This window comes from Odontesthes bonariensis, chromosome 8 (genome assembly GCF_027942865.1).
Source record: "Odontesthes bonariensis isolate fOdoBon6 chromosome 8, fOdoBon6.hap1, whole genome shotgun sequence".
Taxonomy (NCBI): Eukaryota; Metazoa; Chordata; class Actinopteri; order Atheriniformes; family Atherinopsidae; genus Odontesthes; species Odontesthes bonariensis.
This window is the reverse complement of record NC_134513.1, coordinates 12,936,488-12,952,715: the sequence shown is the minus strand read 5'-3', so window position 1 is coordinate 12,952,715 and position 16,228 is coordinate 12,936,488. Positions and strand designations below refer to the sequence as shown.

Sequence of the window (16,228 nt, the reverse complement as noted above, 5' to 3'; positions counted from 1 at the left end):
CGGTTTTTCCAGGGACAACTTGCCCTTTTTAAATGGAGATACAGAAGTTGTGGTCATTTGTGTGTGGTCACCCAAATGATTTCCACTGTCTCTGTTTAAAGCCTGTTTGATCTCCTCTTATACAGAAACAAGGCCACGTTTTAACTACTTTTCCCTGTTTGTTTGTTTGTTTGTTTGTTTGTTTGTTTGTTTTGTTATCCATTTCTTCAGTTTAGTGACGCCATCTTCATGACAGACAGATGTTCTGCTGCTGGGGTGGCTGAGTGCGCCTCAGCATCACGTTTCTCTCAGAGACCCAACAGTAACTGCTTAGATGTTGTCCATGAACTGAACTGTCAGATTTAAAAAAATGTCTTCGGAGAAGGCGAGCTGTCCTTGTGGATCTGAGCGTATCTGGAGTGTGGGACATGAGCTGAGCCAGAAAAAGGGAAACTAGATTCAGGATTCATGTCTTCCAAATGAAAACTCCAAGTAAAAACAAACAGCCAACATCAACTATGTGAACTGGGAATATCTTATATACAAAAAGTAGCAAATTTCTTGAGAAAAGTACGTTATTATATACATAAATATAAGGGGGGGGAAAGCGCTTACAATTATTTAGGAGGCTTTTCTTTTTACGTCCTTACCGGAAATGATATCAAATTACGTATCTGCTAGCTTGACAACCTCTTTGCGTCTGTCTCTATACTTTTCTCTGGTGGCCATACGCTGTAACTACATCCTGAAAGTCAGTATGAACATTGAAATGTGGGAAATCTTTATCAAATGAGGTTTTATGAGCTGTCATATTAATATTTTAACAACACTGTCACATTTAGTTAAGATTCTGAATGCTGGAGTTTTACCACAGCTTACATTTCTTATCATTACTCAGTGAAGATAGATAGATAGATAGATAGATAGATAGATAGATAGATAGATAGATAGATCAGAATGATGAAGGCAACCAGCTGCAGTCCACAGATTCAGTCTTTATGCTGTGAGCAGGGCGTTTCTGCCCTCTAGTGGCCACAAACAGTATCTACAGAAAAGGTGAAGCTAGAGATATTATGAATGACTAACACTTCCGGTGGTACCTTTCAAAGTCAAATGTTATTAATAGACTAAATAGACTAATAGTAATAAAAAGCTATTTGATCTGATAACAGCGTAGACTTGTTTTATTTATGAGTGACTGAATGTAAATAAATACTGCTCAGATGTTGTCCATGAACTGAACTGTCAGATTAAAAAATGTCTTCAGAGAAGGCGAGCTGTCCTTCCGGATCTGAGCTATGACGGATTCACGATTGATGAGTTTGGTCCATCTCAAGAGGAGCTGCTGAGGTTTCATGTTTTTGTACATTTGCTCTGCAGACCTGTCTGTGCTCATTAACTCTACAAATGTTGCACTCGTATTAAACTCTCTGTTGTTTCTGTTTTGTTCTCTGATGTTTGCAACACATAAGTGTCATTAAACTGAAGTTCAACGGCAGACACAGACACAGGATTTAGGAAAGAGTGTTTGTTCAGGCTGTTGGAGCTGTCAGCTGACAAAGCTCGTGACTGAAATATTTTCATGCTTAACTCTTAAAGTAAAGAGCAAAAGTCTCCCAGACCAGATAGTTCAGGATGCTAGAAAGAAGCTTGGTGTTGCAGAGTTTCCGGGTTCAAATCTTCACAAGTTGCAGATATTTTAGGAAAGGAAAGGCAGAGTCGTTTTGACTGTTATATCCGTTATATCTGCCCTGTAACACTTTCTCACAAACCTTACTTTGATTGTTGGTCTTTATCCCTGAAAGAAATGATGATTAGATTCCTTAAAGAATAAAACCTGGAAGTACACAGAGCATTTGAGGGAATTGAACACATGATAATTCCAACCCCAGGCAGCATCCCATCATCCTGAGCAACTTTGTTGAACTTTAAAAGTCCTCTGATCAGTTTCCAAATTCTCTGAGGCTCAAAGTTTTCACCCAACAGCCTGAGCTGTTCAACTACACACTGAAAGGTTGAATCCTAAATTTCTCTTTTATTTTGGCTTAAAAAACCTCAGCCTTCTCTGAGCTGAACAACCTGCCCTTCCTTTTCTAAAAGCCAGCAGCATCCACAGGAGTTGAACCCCCTCCCTCTGCTCCCAGAAGCTGCTCTGTATCTGCCTGAACCACCAAACCACAGCTTCAGCCTCCTTTCTGAGCTGGTTCCATCCTTCTGTTGGTCTTTCTTGAAGCTTTTATCTCTTTTTTTTTTTTTTTAAGTTTTGGCCTTTAAAACGGAACCTGGTAAAGATTTGAACTCAGTCCCTCTGCAGACCCCCACCCCCACCATCTACAGATGAAAGATCTAAATCGTTTTCTCTGAGCCAGCTTTATTTCCAAGTCCCCACCAGACAAGGTAAGATGGTGGGGCTGCAGTTAGGATTATCACACAGATTTAAAATGCATCATTTTAGGAAGTACAATGAAAAGACATAAAACAACAGATTAAAACAAAAGACTGTGTTAAATACTGCTAAGTTGTACAAGAGAGGCTAAAATAAAGAAACCCAAGCGACACAATCACTACCTCCACTCTGCATGGAGAAAGTTTACAAAGACTTCAATCAACACTTTAAATCAACTTTCTCCAAAGATTCCCAGCGATGAAAAGAGCACGTTATGTGTTGGGTTTATGAATTGCCATATGTCTTTTCAGATTCCCCTGCTGGGAAAATTCTCTCTCACAGTCCGGACACTTAAAAGGTTTCACTCCGTTGTGGCTGAGCGTGTGCCTCTTCAGACAGTTCAGAGTGAGGAAGCGTTTGGGGCATTCTGAGCAGAGATAAGGCCGCTCTCCTGTGTGAGAGCGCGTGTGCACGTTCAGGTGACCCTTGCTGGAGAAACCCTTCCCGCAGTGGCCGCAGGTGTACGGCATCTCGCCCGTGTGAGACCTATTGTGCAGCAGCAGCTCCCCCGAGGATAAAAACGACTTCCCGCAGGTGGTGCACAGGTAATTCCTCTCGCCTCTGTGCATCTGCATGTGTCTTATAATGCCATTCTTGCTGAAGTTTTTCCCACATATGTTGCACAAGTTGGTAGGGCCGTCGTGCAAGCGTTCGTGCTGCTTGAGCGAATAATTGCAAAGGAATCCTTTGTTGCACCGTTTGCAGATGAACCTTCGTCCTCTTTTGTGAATTCTCAGGTGCTGATAATATCCTGACTGGCTGGTGAATCCCTTCTCACACTGGCTGCAGCTGTATGGAAGGCTGTGGAGCTTAATGTGGGTCTTCAGCTGATTAGGATGTTCAAAGACCTTCTCACAAGTCGGGCATTTTGTTTCTTCTTCTTCGTTTTTGGTCACAGGTCGTGTGGTCAGAAACCGTTTGTCTTCTCCCGATGGCTCTTTACGTCTCCGTGGTTTCTTCTTTTCCAACTTGTCCTTCTGCCTACAGTCCAACTTTTTTTCAGCGCCATCCTTCGGTTTGCCTCTCTTCGGCTTCTCCGAGTTGAATTTGTGTTTAATTTTTTCAACCTTCAAGTCTTGACTTTTTTGCTGAGTCTTCCTTTTCGCCTTTACCACAGATTTCCTTTTCTGAATGGGAGCTCTCATGCGGTGCTCAGTCTGGATGTGTTCTCGGACCTTTGTCTTTAGACGATGTGTGAATGAACACTGAGGACAGACGAATAAGTGAGCCAGAGGACCTGAAAACAGCATAAAGTAAATAAGTGAGGTAAGACTTACAGTTTTAAGTCAAATTTTTGGGCCTCATGTATAAAATACTGCACTGCTGATCCAGCGCACATTTCCTTTATAAATCCCAATGAATAGTGATAGTGTACAGTGTGGCTGACACAGGTTGACATCTAGGAAAGTACAGGTGTAGAAAAGTGGCACATAAGGAGAAGGTGGCTGCTATTTTACCAGTAAAAAATCTAATTTAGACAATAAGCAGAGTGGATGCAGTAGCATGTCAATTTTTGTCATAGATTATGAGGCAGAAACTAGAACGTCTAGTATCAGGGAGATGCCACCACAAGTCCATCTGAGTCAAATAGATTCTGAGAAAAGCAGACAGGGGGACAGTGTGCACAGCAGCTGACTGCGCAGCCACGGGAACCCGATGTGACCAAAGCCCTGTCTGTAAAGGACTGCAACGCTGGTCGGGTCCTCACAAAAGCTGGAGTTACAGAACAAAATTGTACTTTCAGAAATAATAGACTTGGGAGACATAGGCTGATCAGGGAAGTAAGTGGTTAAAAATACATGGCAAGTTCTACCACTTCTTCCTGATCATCATCACTGTATGATTTGTATCATATCCGAACAAGGACAGCAGATGCATCTGTCAGTGGGTTGTCCACCACGGACAGATGGATCGGTGCGCCTGCTGACATCGGTAACGCTGCGTATGTGCAGTGCCCGACATAATATGTCCATGTCACATGAACACAGAAGACTGTCCACTTTACAGGCGGTTGGGCTTGTGAAAAAGTGGGAAGACATGTCAGCTGTGGGAAATTACATTCAGCAGGTTTTCTTTTTTTTTCCTTTTGCGATTGAAAGCAACCCGAGTTAAAAACATTATTTTGACGATTTCTGTTCAGGGAAAGGGCTTCGTAATTTGCACGCATCATTCAATTTCATACATTCCAAACTGACATATCTGTTTTGCGTGGGCGTACGGCTTATACGTGAAGCCCCTTGTCTGCAACTGACCTGATTTCTTTTTCGGCACCCAGTCATCCGAGGTATCATCTAAGCTCTGACTTGAATCTTCTTCCATGTCCTCCGGTGACAGTTTCCCTTCATCTGGGTCAAATTCTTCATCATCATCAGTATCAGAGAAGAGCTCGGTGTATCTCTCCGCTCCAGTTCGAGTAGGGAGGGCCAGTGTGGACAAAATGATGTCCTCCTTGTTGCTTGACTGAGCTGTAAAAGAGGAAAGTCTTTAATATTTTGCCCACTGTAGTAAGTTTGTGGCATATACAAAACAATGGTCCTCTGTCCTCTTAGTGAGAAAAGAGAGAGTGGATCCCCGTACCAACCTGAGCTGAGAGTCTTTAACTCTTTATGATGATGCAGTAGAGTCTTCAGGGCGAATGGGTTTGACAGGTTTTGTTCAAACTCTTCTGACGCAGATGTTTCAGTAAGCCAAGCTGTCGTCTGAGGCACAGAGAACAGACCATGAGCATGCAGGCTGGTCATCCAGTACTGCCCTCTGATGTCTCACATTAAACAGCAGAAAAAAGGGAAGCAGCCCCTTAGTTCATCATGGAAAACAACCGACTCACTCTGCTACGCTCGTATTGTAAAGAACAAACAGCAATGAACTAATGATCCTGGCAGCCAACTCTCACTCACTGAGCACCAGAATGATGGGCTTTTCACATCAGATGCAGTAACCGCTTGCACTTAGCTCCTTTTTAAAGAGACACATCAGTACAGCTGTGGGATCACTAACTTTCTTCCCGGTGAAGAGAGACCCAGGCTCTGCTTCCCTGTAGGCTTTCTGAACCATGTACCACAGACACAGTGTGTTTTCCTGAGGAAAAACGCAGACACAGCCTGAAAATACAGCCGGTTTGTGGCACGGCAGACGGCAGCAAGTGCTCATGGCTATTTCCCCAGTGGCATGAGTTGTGAGCAAAAAGTGGATACAGAAAAAGAAAAAGAAATGAGGAAAAATAAAACTTCTAAATATGCGCTTTCATACTTGTGGCGTCTCCCAGATGAATGATTGGTATAGCGTTCGTCTTTTTAGTAGGTTCAAACCCAGCAGGTTTTTTTTAGATCAAATTCGAGAGCAACAGATTGAGGAGCCTCTGTCTGTGCTACCGTTGTCTCACCCAGGGGAAGACACTGCTCTGGCTAACTTTGCCCCGGTCAACCAGAACTGACGGCCACAGTGGCGGATGTCAGCCAGCAGAGGGCTCTCTCCCTCAGCGTCTTTAGAAAAAAAAAAACACATGAAAAGTGATGGACTTATCTGACATGCCTGCGAATACTTGCAATGTCTCTCGGGTAAACGGAACAGCGTCACACTTTATAAAAAGTTTAGTTGCAAAATCAAGCTGTTGTTGGGACTCATTTTTTAACGGCTTTCTGAAAAATGAAGACTGCAGATCCATGTCCTATCGGGTATTTTTGATGGGGCAATGTCTCAAAGTAAGCTGAAACCATTTCTGCTGGAGTTTAACATCTTTGGATAAGACGTAAAGGATCTGATTTCCTGCCCAGAACATGTCATACCTGCCATCTTTGCACACAGAGAAAAGCGCACCCTTAACTTCTCCTATAACTTGCTAGAGCCCCGTCCAGCTTGCAGTGAGGATAGGTTGGCGCAGGTTCCTCCAAATAATCGTGTAATATTCGGGCTATCTGACCTTGCCTTTTTGAGGCTCAGTGCGCAGCTCTGCAGAGACAGAGCAGAAATCCTAACCCACAGTGTTAATGGCTCATTTTGTTTGTGATACATTATGAAACGCATACAAAACATCTTAGAAACACACTAATGAGGATAAAAAGTTTGCCTTTAGCACAGGGGGACTTTATTTGTTCAACAGCAACTTCTGTGTAATTCTGTACACATAACAGCACATGTGGAGAACAGTACTGGTTCTTACCACGCAATTAAGTTCTCATATGTGTGACCATCTGGATTACCTGTTGCAGGTCCGGTACAGGCAGCAGCTGTTCCAGTCTGGACAGGAACAGAGACACAAGCTGCTGGATCCGTTGATTGTAGGCAGAGCCGTAGTTCTCAGGGAAAACTTCCTAAAGACATCAAAAAGGGTTGTCATCATACTGTGAAGTTTACCATTACAAGGTTGGTAAACCGTTAGAATTATCAACCACTCTGCCCAGACAACACCTAAATTCCTTTATCAAGGAAGAGCAGGCGAAAACCACAACCCAATTTTATAAATGCTGGTGGCCAGACGATGTGTACTCTACCCTTCTACTTTCTTCATGAAGTAAACTGAATCTTTATCTTTTCTTTTTTTGCTATGAAGACATTTATTTACTGGTCTATAAGACATATGACATTTCAGCAAAGAAGACTCACTTGGAAGAAGATCTCCTTCTCAAAAGGAATATTCAGAATGTTCTGCACCAGGTTGGCAAAGTTGACGTAAGAGGCCTTCAGTGTATCAGTACTTTCCTGTCAAACAATCGACACAGCAGTTTAGGAGCTTTAAGTATTTTGCATTTCAGTTTTATAGATTACAAATGGTTCTGTACTGATTAATATCAGTTATGTTGTGTTTTTTTTTTTGCTGTAGTTGCTCTGTTAAGAAGCCCTCTCTGAGTTTTCTTTAATATCCCACCATCTGGTCACTGGCACTTAGTTCAGCGCTGCTGGTGTGGAATTTATCCAGGTGGCTCTGGATGGTCTTCAGGTTTGAGATACCATCGCCACGACACAGCTCCAGAATCAGCTGCGAAACAGCAAAAATGGGTGAGTCAAAAGAACACAAAACACAACAGAGAACAGTAGAGACGGAACAAAATGAACAAAATAACTGCCATTAAGTCACCTGCGCAAAGAAAGTGAGAAGAGAAATAAGGAACAAATGTACTCATGCTTCTCCAAGGAAATTATGACATTGACACTAATGTAAATCTTCCAGATAATCTTTTGTTTTTTGGGGGGAATTTTAAAGATTCCCATCAATGCTGGCATAAAATATGTGAACAAAACTTCACCCAGAACTCATTCAATAAAAAGCTACAAAGTGGCCCTTCTGGAAAGATTGTTATCGAAGACTATAGTGATGTTTAAGAGTTCAATTCCAATTCCCCGGTTGAAGGGAAACAATGTGGGAAACTGAACTTACAGCTCTGAGGGAACATGATGTATCACTCTTTCCAAGCTCTTAATATTGTTAGACTACATCGGATTTTTTGTGTGTTTTTTTTAGGAGTGTCAATACTGTCTGTGAGTGTAGTTTCTCTGTCTTCCAGGTCATGGTAATCCACAGGTGTGTGTTACTCCTCCTCACCCTTGCTCTCAGACCCAGCATGAGCTGAGCCTTATGACTGGGGCTGAGAAGCTCAGGAACGATCTCCGTTACCAAACTGACGAAGTCCAGCAGTTTGTCATACTGCTTCACACTGTGCCGCTGCACCACTTGCCACATGAAGGCAGACATGAGCCTCACTGGAGGGACAAGCAGTTGTAAAGAGGCTGGAGGAAGGAGGGAGCCTGCAGACGACACGAGAGACAAGTATTTTACTGTAAAGGAATGTGGCAGATGTATTACTGCAGACAACAATGTGCAGGCGACCTGTTAACAAGCCCAGTTCCCCAGTCAGCACAGAAGATTTTAGCTAACGTGAGCATTTAACTTAATTTGTTTTCAAGAGTTGTTATTGTTCATGAATTTAAAAAAAAAAGCCAACTGTTGATTATATAAAATAAGCAATCGCACAAACCTTTGCTACTCCACGCCATATTTGTCATTAGAAGGACTACACACAAGGAACTAATTCCCCAATTTTACAGTTTCTCATCGAGCCCGAAAGGTACTTCCGGTAAATCCGGATGTTATTAAAGAGCCGCGCCACTTGCGCGTTCCTTCAAAATAAAGTTGGAAATTTTAATTTCAGGTCTGACAAGATGTTAATCGAACGAGAAAAGGAGAAAGGAAAACGAAGTATCCACACGTAAATAGTTTTGTGGATACTGGAAAATAGGCATTTCTGGAAGTTCAGATAATTACAAACATGTGTCACTCTTTTTGCCGCATTTTATTCCGGGATTTTTACCCTAAACCAATTAATTTGTACCTATTGCATATTTGGAACCAGATAGTGCATAAACGTGCCTTTGGTCATTTTCTAAACAGCTTCTGTAATTTGGTACTTATTTATTTTTATTGATGGTATAACCTGACTGCTGTGAGTGTCTGGGCATATACATGTTTAAAGAAATGTACGTAATGTATATGTATATTTGTTATGTATGTATTATCTATTATTTTAATTTGTTGATTTTCTTTGCTGATTTCTCAGATTTATTATTTGGCAAACACATATTTGCTTTTTACTCGGGTTAAAAATGAAGTGAAATTCTTCTTTACATCTTTCGACCAAAATAATGAGAACAAGAACCACCTCTTGTGGAAGGACTGTAACACTAAAAATTAAGGCTTACTTTAAATATATTAGGATCTTTGACAAACATACAGATTTCTGACAAAATGAAGCAGAAAACTGTTGGAGCACAAACGGTTAGTAAATCTTGAGACCGTGTTGGAATGAGGGGCCCCTGCTGTTGTATCATATGATCATCTGTGAGGACCGGAGAAAAAGCTAACACCTTTCTTTTTATCTTTACACACCCATTCGGTGTTCACTGTGGCAGCAGGTAATGTCTTGGCTAATAAAGTATAGCGGCTTCTCATCGTCATGATGCTGATGAGTCTTTGGTTTGACTTGTGGGAACACGTATTTTCAGCTTTCGGTTCATTTGTGCGTAAACTTCGATAGGCACTAGGTCTTTGTCGCCATGGGAGGAAGACGGGGACGCGCACCTGGATATGACCCGGATTTCACGTTTGTTAGCCCAGCTGTGAAGTACCTGCTGTTCATTTTTAATTTTTTATTCTGGGTAAGTGACTGGTCTTGAGCTGCTAAATTCAACAACTGATGTGAATCTACACGTTTTCTTTTCTTTTCTCTGTGTGTAGGTGAATCAAATGTTTCATGGCGGAGGGAGTCACCTTATTTAAAGTGCACTTTCACAATAGTTTCAAAAAGTTAAAATAAGCGTTCCTCAGTTTGAGTTATTCCAACCATGTCAGGCATTACCTTCCTCTTATTGTGACTATTTACAGCAGGCAGTACCCACTTCTCTGTTTGTTTTAGTTGTTCTTTAACGTTGGTGTTGTCAGAGGTCAATGAAACAGGAGAGGGAAAGGTCTGCATTTGTTCAGAAAAACAATGTGGCAGATTTCATTATAACTGATACGTTTAAGCTCAAACAAATAATTGCAGTGTTACCCAGCCTCACCATTACCATTGATCGCTCCCCATAACTCGTTAATCATTCTTTAAATTGAAATGCCAAAAAAATAAATAAATCAGCTGAAAGTAAGAGAAAGTCTCAGCAGTGAGCTGACAACAGAGCAAAGTTCTAATAAGTGGGTTTCAGGGTCGGGTGACCAACAAAAGGAGATTTCTTCCAGCATTCTCAGAGCTGATTTGTTGTTGCAGATTAAACATGCTGAGATTTAACTATTTTATGGGTCTAGTTGTGCAAAAAATGCTCCTTGAATATTGTAAAACTACAGAAAACAAGATCAAACGAGGATTTTCATTTTTAGGTGTGTGTCGGAGAAATTCTGTTTGTAGAATTCCGAATTTTTGTCTAGTAGTGTCTGGAAGCATACCTGTATTTGTGACTTGCGGCCATGTACAAACAGGATAAGGCTGTGTAAAAACTTGAAGCTCTGCAGTGTGGAATGTGTTGTTGTCATTTCTACTGCCTCTGGCAACAATGGCCTGTGTATATCACTAATGTTGATCACGGCAGCTCTGGATTTCTTTTCTAGTTAAAATTGCTCATTGTTTCATTATAATCCTGGTGACTAAGTTCTGGTGTTTATTAACCACTCAGTTTAGGCTTTAACATAACATTTCATAAGACTGTTACATTTCATGAGACATTTCAACTCCTGTAAAAAAAAATACTGATAAATGAAAACCACCTGTTTGCTTCAGGTGTCACGTCTGGTTTATTTACTGTAAAACTAAACCTTCACAAAAGAAGGCAGACAAATATAGCTTTTCCCTTCCAAATCACGAGGTCTCTGGTAACTGGATCCACTTCATCCAGGATGGCAAGTGTGTTTCTGTGGCCTCCCTATTATTCTATTGAGACTCTGGGAGAGGAGAGCCGAATGAAAGAGTCTTTATTTTTAAAGGGAAAGGTACAGATTGCATTCAGGTTAATGTAGTTGAATCGAAGCAGAGCACACAAAAGACCTCATTCAACAACTTCTTCATGACAGTGAATCTTGTGGTCCTGTAGTTTGACACTGGACGCAGGGTGCCTTTTCACAATATTTTACCCTTTTCTGTCTGTAAAGAAGAACCTATGACTCAGGAGTCCTTTGTGCTCATCTCTCTTGTTATCATGATGAAGTGTTTTGGTGAATAATGCCACTCCCTAGACAAGTGGGAACATTAAAAAAAAAAAAAGCTCAGCTCCTCTGAAGTGCATCATACCCACTTCATTTGTCTCATTTGCAACATTCATGAAGTAATTTTCCCCCCTGTTCTGCTCAGATAATCTCCCTGGTGTTTGTATCAATCGGAGTGTACGCCCGCATCACGAAGCATGCAGGTAAATGATTTTTCTAAAAGACGCAGGGAGTCTGATTGCTTTTGTAAGGATTCATTACTCGTGCTGTCTTACCAAACACATTAAAAAGCAAAGGGCTGTCCTGTGCTGTTTATTGTAATTATCATACTTGATAAATTACAAATTGTAAGGTGTGAAGATTGACTTCAAGACCTGTTAAAACTGTAAATAAATTCTTCTGAATTTTTTTTTAAAATTAGATTTAGTTCCCTTCTTTGTTTATTTATCTCTTTGTGTCAAAAGATATTTGAAGCTAAACTGATTTACATGTATTTGGTTGATAACCAAAATAGTTTTATTCATGACTCAATCAGGCACACAGTGTATGATTTATGAAGCTAAAGGAAAATCTTGGTGTGAGTTGATTAACAGGGTAGTTGACAGTTATCTAGCTACCAATCAATTGACCTTTTTTCAGTAGCTGCCACTGGAAGGACATGTGAAAGGACGTTGTTGTCCTGTCTCTGTTTGCGAGGAATAAAACAGACGAGTCTTTCCACGCCGGTATTTGAACATGTTCTTTCTTCACTGCTTCAGAGACGGCTCTGGCATGTCTGTCAGTGGACCCTGCCATCATGCTGATGGTCGTGGGGGTCCTCATGTTCATCATAACCTTCTGTGGCTGCGTAGGTTCCCTACGAGAGAACATCTGCCTCCTTCAGACAGTAAGTTTTATTTTCTACATCAAAACTAAAGTATTATAATTAGTCTTCTCCTTCAACGGTGGAGATAGTGTTCATATTTACCCTCTGAAGTACAAGATTATGGAAACAGTGCTTAGACTGTGTTATGTGTTATCTCTCCATTGTAGAGCTTTGCCATGTTCTTTGGTTTTCTTCAGTGATTGAGCTAATTAGCACCAGTATAGCCTTTGCTCTGTAAAACAGGCGAATGATGCTGCTACATTGAACCTTCTCTCCTCCCTGCCCAGTTTTGTATCTGTCTGACATTGATCTTCATACTGCAGCTTGCTGCTGGTATCCTGGGCTTCGTATTTTCAGATAAGGTAATCAAACAATATAATCAGCATATTGTAAGCATGAATTTATGTGTCAGAACTGGTTTAAAAGGTGTTTTTATAGATTATTAAACAGTGGTAGTGATGTGATTTTGCTTTCTTCTGCTGGTTTCCATTCTTATTTTTTTGCATTATTAACTTGGTTTTATTGTTTTTTTTAATTATCAATTTAATCTTTGGCTTTAAAATTATATTAATAAGATTTGAAATAGATTACTAAAGTTGGCCTTTGATTCTTTCTCTGGGTAACTTTAGCTGGATTTGTCCTCATGGACTCTTTCAATCCTTCCCAGTTCATCATATGGATTTTCTTGAGGTGAATCAATGTAAAAGAGTCCTTCTAAGTTCTTTGGGTTAAAATTTGCACTGAACGTCCACGATACCCCAAAGATGTTCACAAACATGAGGGGTACTAACTTACAGAACTAATAAATTATCTTTCAGTAATAAATTGGCAGTAAGTTATACTGCATACATTTCAAGGAATTTAAAGTACTCGTTCTGGGAAAAACTTTCAGTCAAAATACTTATGAAAACTTTTTCAATTTGAGGCCACGTTTTGCACAATCTGTGGCAGTCAGTGACAGCTGTTTACTTGCAGATTGTGTATTGAATTCCATGGCTGTCCAGAACATTCAAGTGAGAAATAAACAATTGCTGAGCCACAAAGATGATTAAATTCCTTTCTTGTGAGAGCTTGGGAACCATCTCTTAAACAAATCTTTTATAAAACAAAAAACCTTTTGTTTAAAAGATTTTGAATTTGTCAATTTAGAAATATTAGTATCATTGTTATTGTTTATCCTCTTTAAAGGCAAGACATAAAGTAACTGAGATCATCAATGATGCCATCGTCCACTACAGAGATGATATTGATCTGCAGAACCTTATTGACTTTGGCCAGAAAGACGTAAGTTTCATCCAAATGCAGATTTCATTCCGTGCAGATCATCATTTTATTCCAAAGTGCCTGAATGATAGTCGCATTAACAACATGTTTTTATCATACACATGTATTTTAATCTTCTTAGTTTGACTGCTGTGGTGCTTTGACGTACACCGACTGGTCCCAGAACATATACTTCAACTGCAGCACGACCAACCCCAGCAGAGAACGCTGCGCTGTTCCCTTCTCCTGTTGCCTCATTTCCAAAGACCAGGTCGACTTCCTGCCTAACTGATGACTGATAAAGTTGTGATTTGTTTATGCTGTTTATCAGTGTGTTTTACTTTCACTGTTTTTTGTGTGCAGAAGGTAATCAACACCATGTGTGGTCATGGCATGCAAGAATTAGAGGACCTCGAAGCTGCAAACCATATCCACACCAATGGCTGCATAGACAAACTGGTTAACTGGATCCACAGCAATCTGTTCATACTGGGTGGCATTGCACTGGCACTGGCAATACCTCAGGTAGCACATGGTGCAAACCAAGCATTATGACTTAAACTCATATTATGCCATATTTGGTGAGAAAAGAGGCCAACTGCTGCAGCCCGATGTTCATCCCTCTTTTGTTTTTCTCTTTTGCAGCTGGTTGGTATGCTTTTATCCCAGATTTTGATCAATCAGATCAAAGACCAGATTGAGCTGCAGAACTACAACCTTAAGCACCGCACTGACCCGTGGAAATGATCCAAGACCAGATTCTGATGAACAGCGCCAGCAGGATTTCAACAGACTTCAATGCATTTGGTATTAAGACTGTTGGTGAAGGCACATGGACAGAACAGACAAAGTGTTCTGATGGGGATATAAAAGTCTGCTGCCACCTTCTGGACAATTATCCTGTTTGCATGTATTCACTGTTTTCCTTTTTTCACACCCATGTACTTTTTTTAAATCATTAATTTGCAGTCATAGATGCCACAAATAAATAATACACTGTATTTTATAATGAATTGTAACTAACTGAAAAGGGAATTGTATTTTGAACATACATTTTGTTTAAACGTCTATCTCATGAAAGCACTTTTTAAAACTCGTAAGTCATGTTTCAGCACTTTCTTAAGCTGGTGTTTCCTCTGGGCCCCAACTCTGCCTTTATCTCTGTTACAAAATGAATTTAACATTATGCAGTATGATCAACTTTGTTGACCCTGGGGTGCTAAACAAACAACACTATTGGACAAAATACAAACATCAACGCTTAAGGAAATATAACAAAATGACAGAAAACTCAGTGGCATTTCGTGACATGTCCTGCCACGACCTCCCACTGCACATGAAGTCATTACCCCCTACACTGCTGCAGCACCGCTGGATTTTGTGGGGTGTGTGTTTTAATATGCTGCCATTTCAAATAAATGTTTGCCAGACCACTGAGGTCACACACACTATTCTGTACATACGTTTGTCAGGAGCAACATAATAGTCATCTTGTTGCGTCATTTAAATCCACACTGCTTTTACCTCTTACACTCTTCTTTTTTTTTTCTTGTGTAACACACGAAAACAGTTGTGTGAATGTCTAGTGTTGCAGAATAGACTTGCTGATGTAGCTGAGCGGCTGAGTTCTCTGTATCGGCGGGAAAAAAGACTAGTCACATACCTCATATACAGCTGGAGGTGTCAGAATCTAAGTTTTTTATTTAACTGGAAGAGTTATCATTTGACTTATTACTCGTGGACGCTTTGACCAAATCTCTGTAACTGTGAAGAAGTTCAACCCTAACCGAAGTAACACAGCTTCTCATCGCCACTCCATTTCTCTGCCTGGCGAGCGAAAAGCCTCTCGGCCTGAAACCTGATGCTTGTAATCTTTGGGTCCTGTATTTGTGACGCAAGTCCTCAATCTAAACATGACATTTGTGTGCTAGTTTACAGCTGTAGTGCTACTCCTCCTCCGCACTGCACCAGAACAAGCACAAACCAGAATCTACTGGATTACCAGTATGATGGGACAAACAAGTGGTATGATGTCATTTAAAAAGAGAAAGTCATGAAAGAGTGGCAGAATGCGTCTCTGTGGGAGTCTTCCATTGTGGTGAATAAGATTTAACATGTTTCTAGGGAGTTTGTGTGTGTGTGTGTGTGTGGGTCTGGGCTCTAGTCCTCTGTGTGTGGTCCCTGTTTTTTTTTAGCTTCTGACTCACTCAGGCAGCCATGTTGCTGTGAGTCTTAAGGAGGCCCAGACACACTCGCACTCTAACAGGTCAGAGCAGATTTATCCTAGTTTTACTCTCGGAACACCAGGCAAGAAACAAAGACTCAGCAGGAGCACAGAAACTATGAGCGCACCCTCGAAAACAGGCAGCGACAGCAACATCACAGTGGAAATTTGTCCTGTAAGAACTGTGTTTTTACTGGTCATCCATGTTTATTTAATGTCAAAGAAACTGAATTGAGTTCAGTCACTTTTGTTTGTTGACATGTTGCCTTTTATCTTCGCTGTAGATTTGTGCAGCCACCTTAACCAGGAGAGAGGAAACTCAGGCTATTATGAGGGTCCCAAAGGAAACTAATTTTATGTGGTTTTGAGTTATTAACTGTAACCCTCACCCCTCGTTTCTCACACAGACTCTCATGCAATGTACTGCCATTTTCTCACTCACTCTAAATAAAAAAATAAATAGGCTCATTAATAATGGCAGTCTTTATCCTCACCAAAGGACCGACAATACAAAATTTCTGAAAAATGGATTTTGCATCCACATTTGTTTGACCGTATTTCTGATGTAGTTTGCTCACTATAAAGTCTTATGTAATGCCAAACAGATGGGTACATTCCTGTGCAGAGAGGAGGTAAAGTGGGTTTATCCTCCACCGCATACTTATAAACACCATCAGCGTAGATGAGGCCACCTGAACATTGCGCACAGAATTCTAATGTTGATTGGCTACATTGTGGTCTTTTGTGAATTCAACCACGTGCCTTTTC

The 16,228-nt window shown here is 40.8% G+C and overlaps 2 protein-coding genes across 3 annotated transcripts; one reads left to right on the top strand and one right to left on the bottom strand.

Moving 5' to 3' along the window:
- Positions 1-2,330: 2,330 nt before the first annotated feature.
- LOC142385801 (uncharacterized) lies at positions 2,331-8,478 on the bottom strand. Its single transcript, XM_075472518.1, has 8 exons — positions 8,398-8,478; positions 7,965-8,167; positions 7,290-7,400; positions 7,028-7,123; positions 6,625-6,735; positions 5,007-5,124; positions 4,678-4,890; positions 2,331-3,662 (listed from the first exon to the last, which is right to left on the bottom strand). Exons 1-8 carry the CDS (start codon positions 8,423-8,425, stop codon positions 2,638-2,640), a joined length of 1,905 nt encoding a protein of 634 aa, XP_075328633.1. The 5' UTR covers positions 8,426-8,478; the 3' UTR covers positions 2,331-2,637.
- A 779-nt stretch (positions 8,479-9,257) lies between these two features.
- On the top strand, positions 9,258-15,935 carry tspan33a (tetraspanin 33a). 2 transcript variants are annotated; one of them, XM_075472516.1, is made up of 9 exons: positions 9,263-9,331; positions 9,454-9,574; positions 11,254-11,311; positions 11,867-11,994; positions 12,261-12,335; positions 13,162-13,257; positions 13,379-13,507; positions 13,600-13,761; positions 13,882-15,935. In XM_075472516.1, the coding sequence occupies exons 2-9, from the start codon at positions 9,473-9,475 to the stop codon at positions 13,981-13,983; spliced, it is 852 nt and encodes a 283-aa protein (XP_075328631.1). In that variant the 5' UTR covers positions 9,263-9,331; positions 9,454-9,472; the 3' UTR covers positions 13,984-15,935. The 2 variants fall into 2 exon arrangements, with proteins under 2 accessions (XP_075328632.1, XP_075328631.1); XM_075472517.1 differs by having other exon boundaries at positions 9,258-9,574; positions 12,297-12,335.
- Positions 15,936-16,228: the final 293 nt, after the last annotated feature.

Coding starts and splice junctions, on each gene's coding strand:
- tspan33a (XM_075472516.1), top strand. CDS start 9,473: ATGGGAGGAAGACGGGGACGCGCACCTGGATATGACCCGGATTTCACG. Junction 12,336..13,161: donor GCTTCGTATTTTCAGATAAG/GTAATCAAACAA, acceptor TCCTCTTTAAAG/GCAAGACATAAAGTAACTGA. Junction 13,508..13,599: donor GCCTCATTTCCAAAGACCAG/GTCGACTTCCTG, acceptor TTTTGTGTGCAG/AAGGTAATCAACACCATGTG.
- LOC142385801 (XM_075472518.1), bottom strand. CDS start 8,425: ATGACAAATATGGCGTGGAGTAGCAAAG. Junction 4,891..5,006: donor GTTAAAGACTCTCAGCTCAG/GTTGGTACGGGG, acceptor CCTCTTTTACAG/CTCAGTCAAGCAACAAGGAG. Junction 3,663..4,677: donor GGTGCCGAAAAAGAAATCAG/GTCAGTTGCAGA, acceptor TGCTGTTTTCAG/GTCCTCTGGCTCACTTATTC.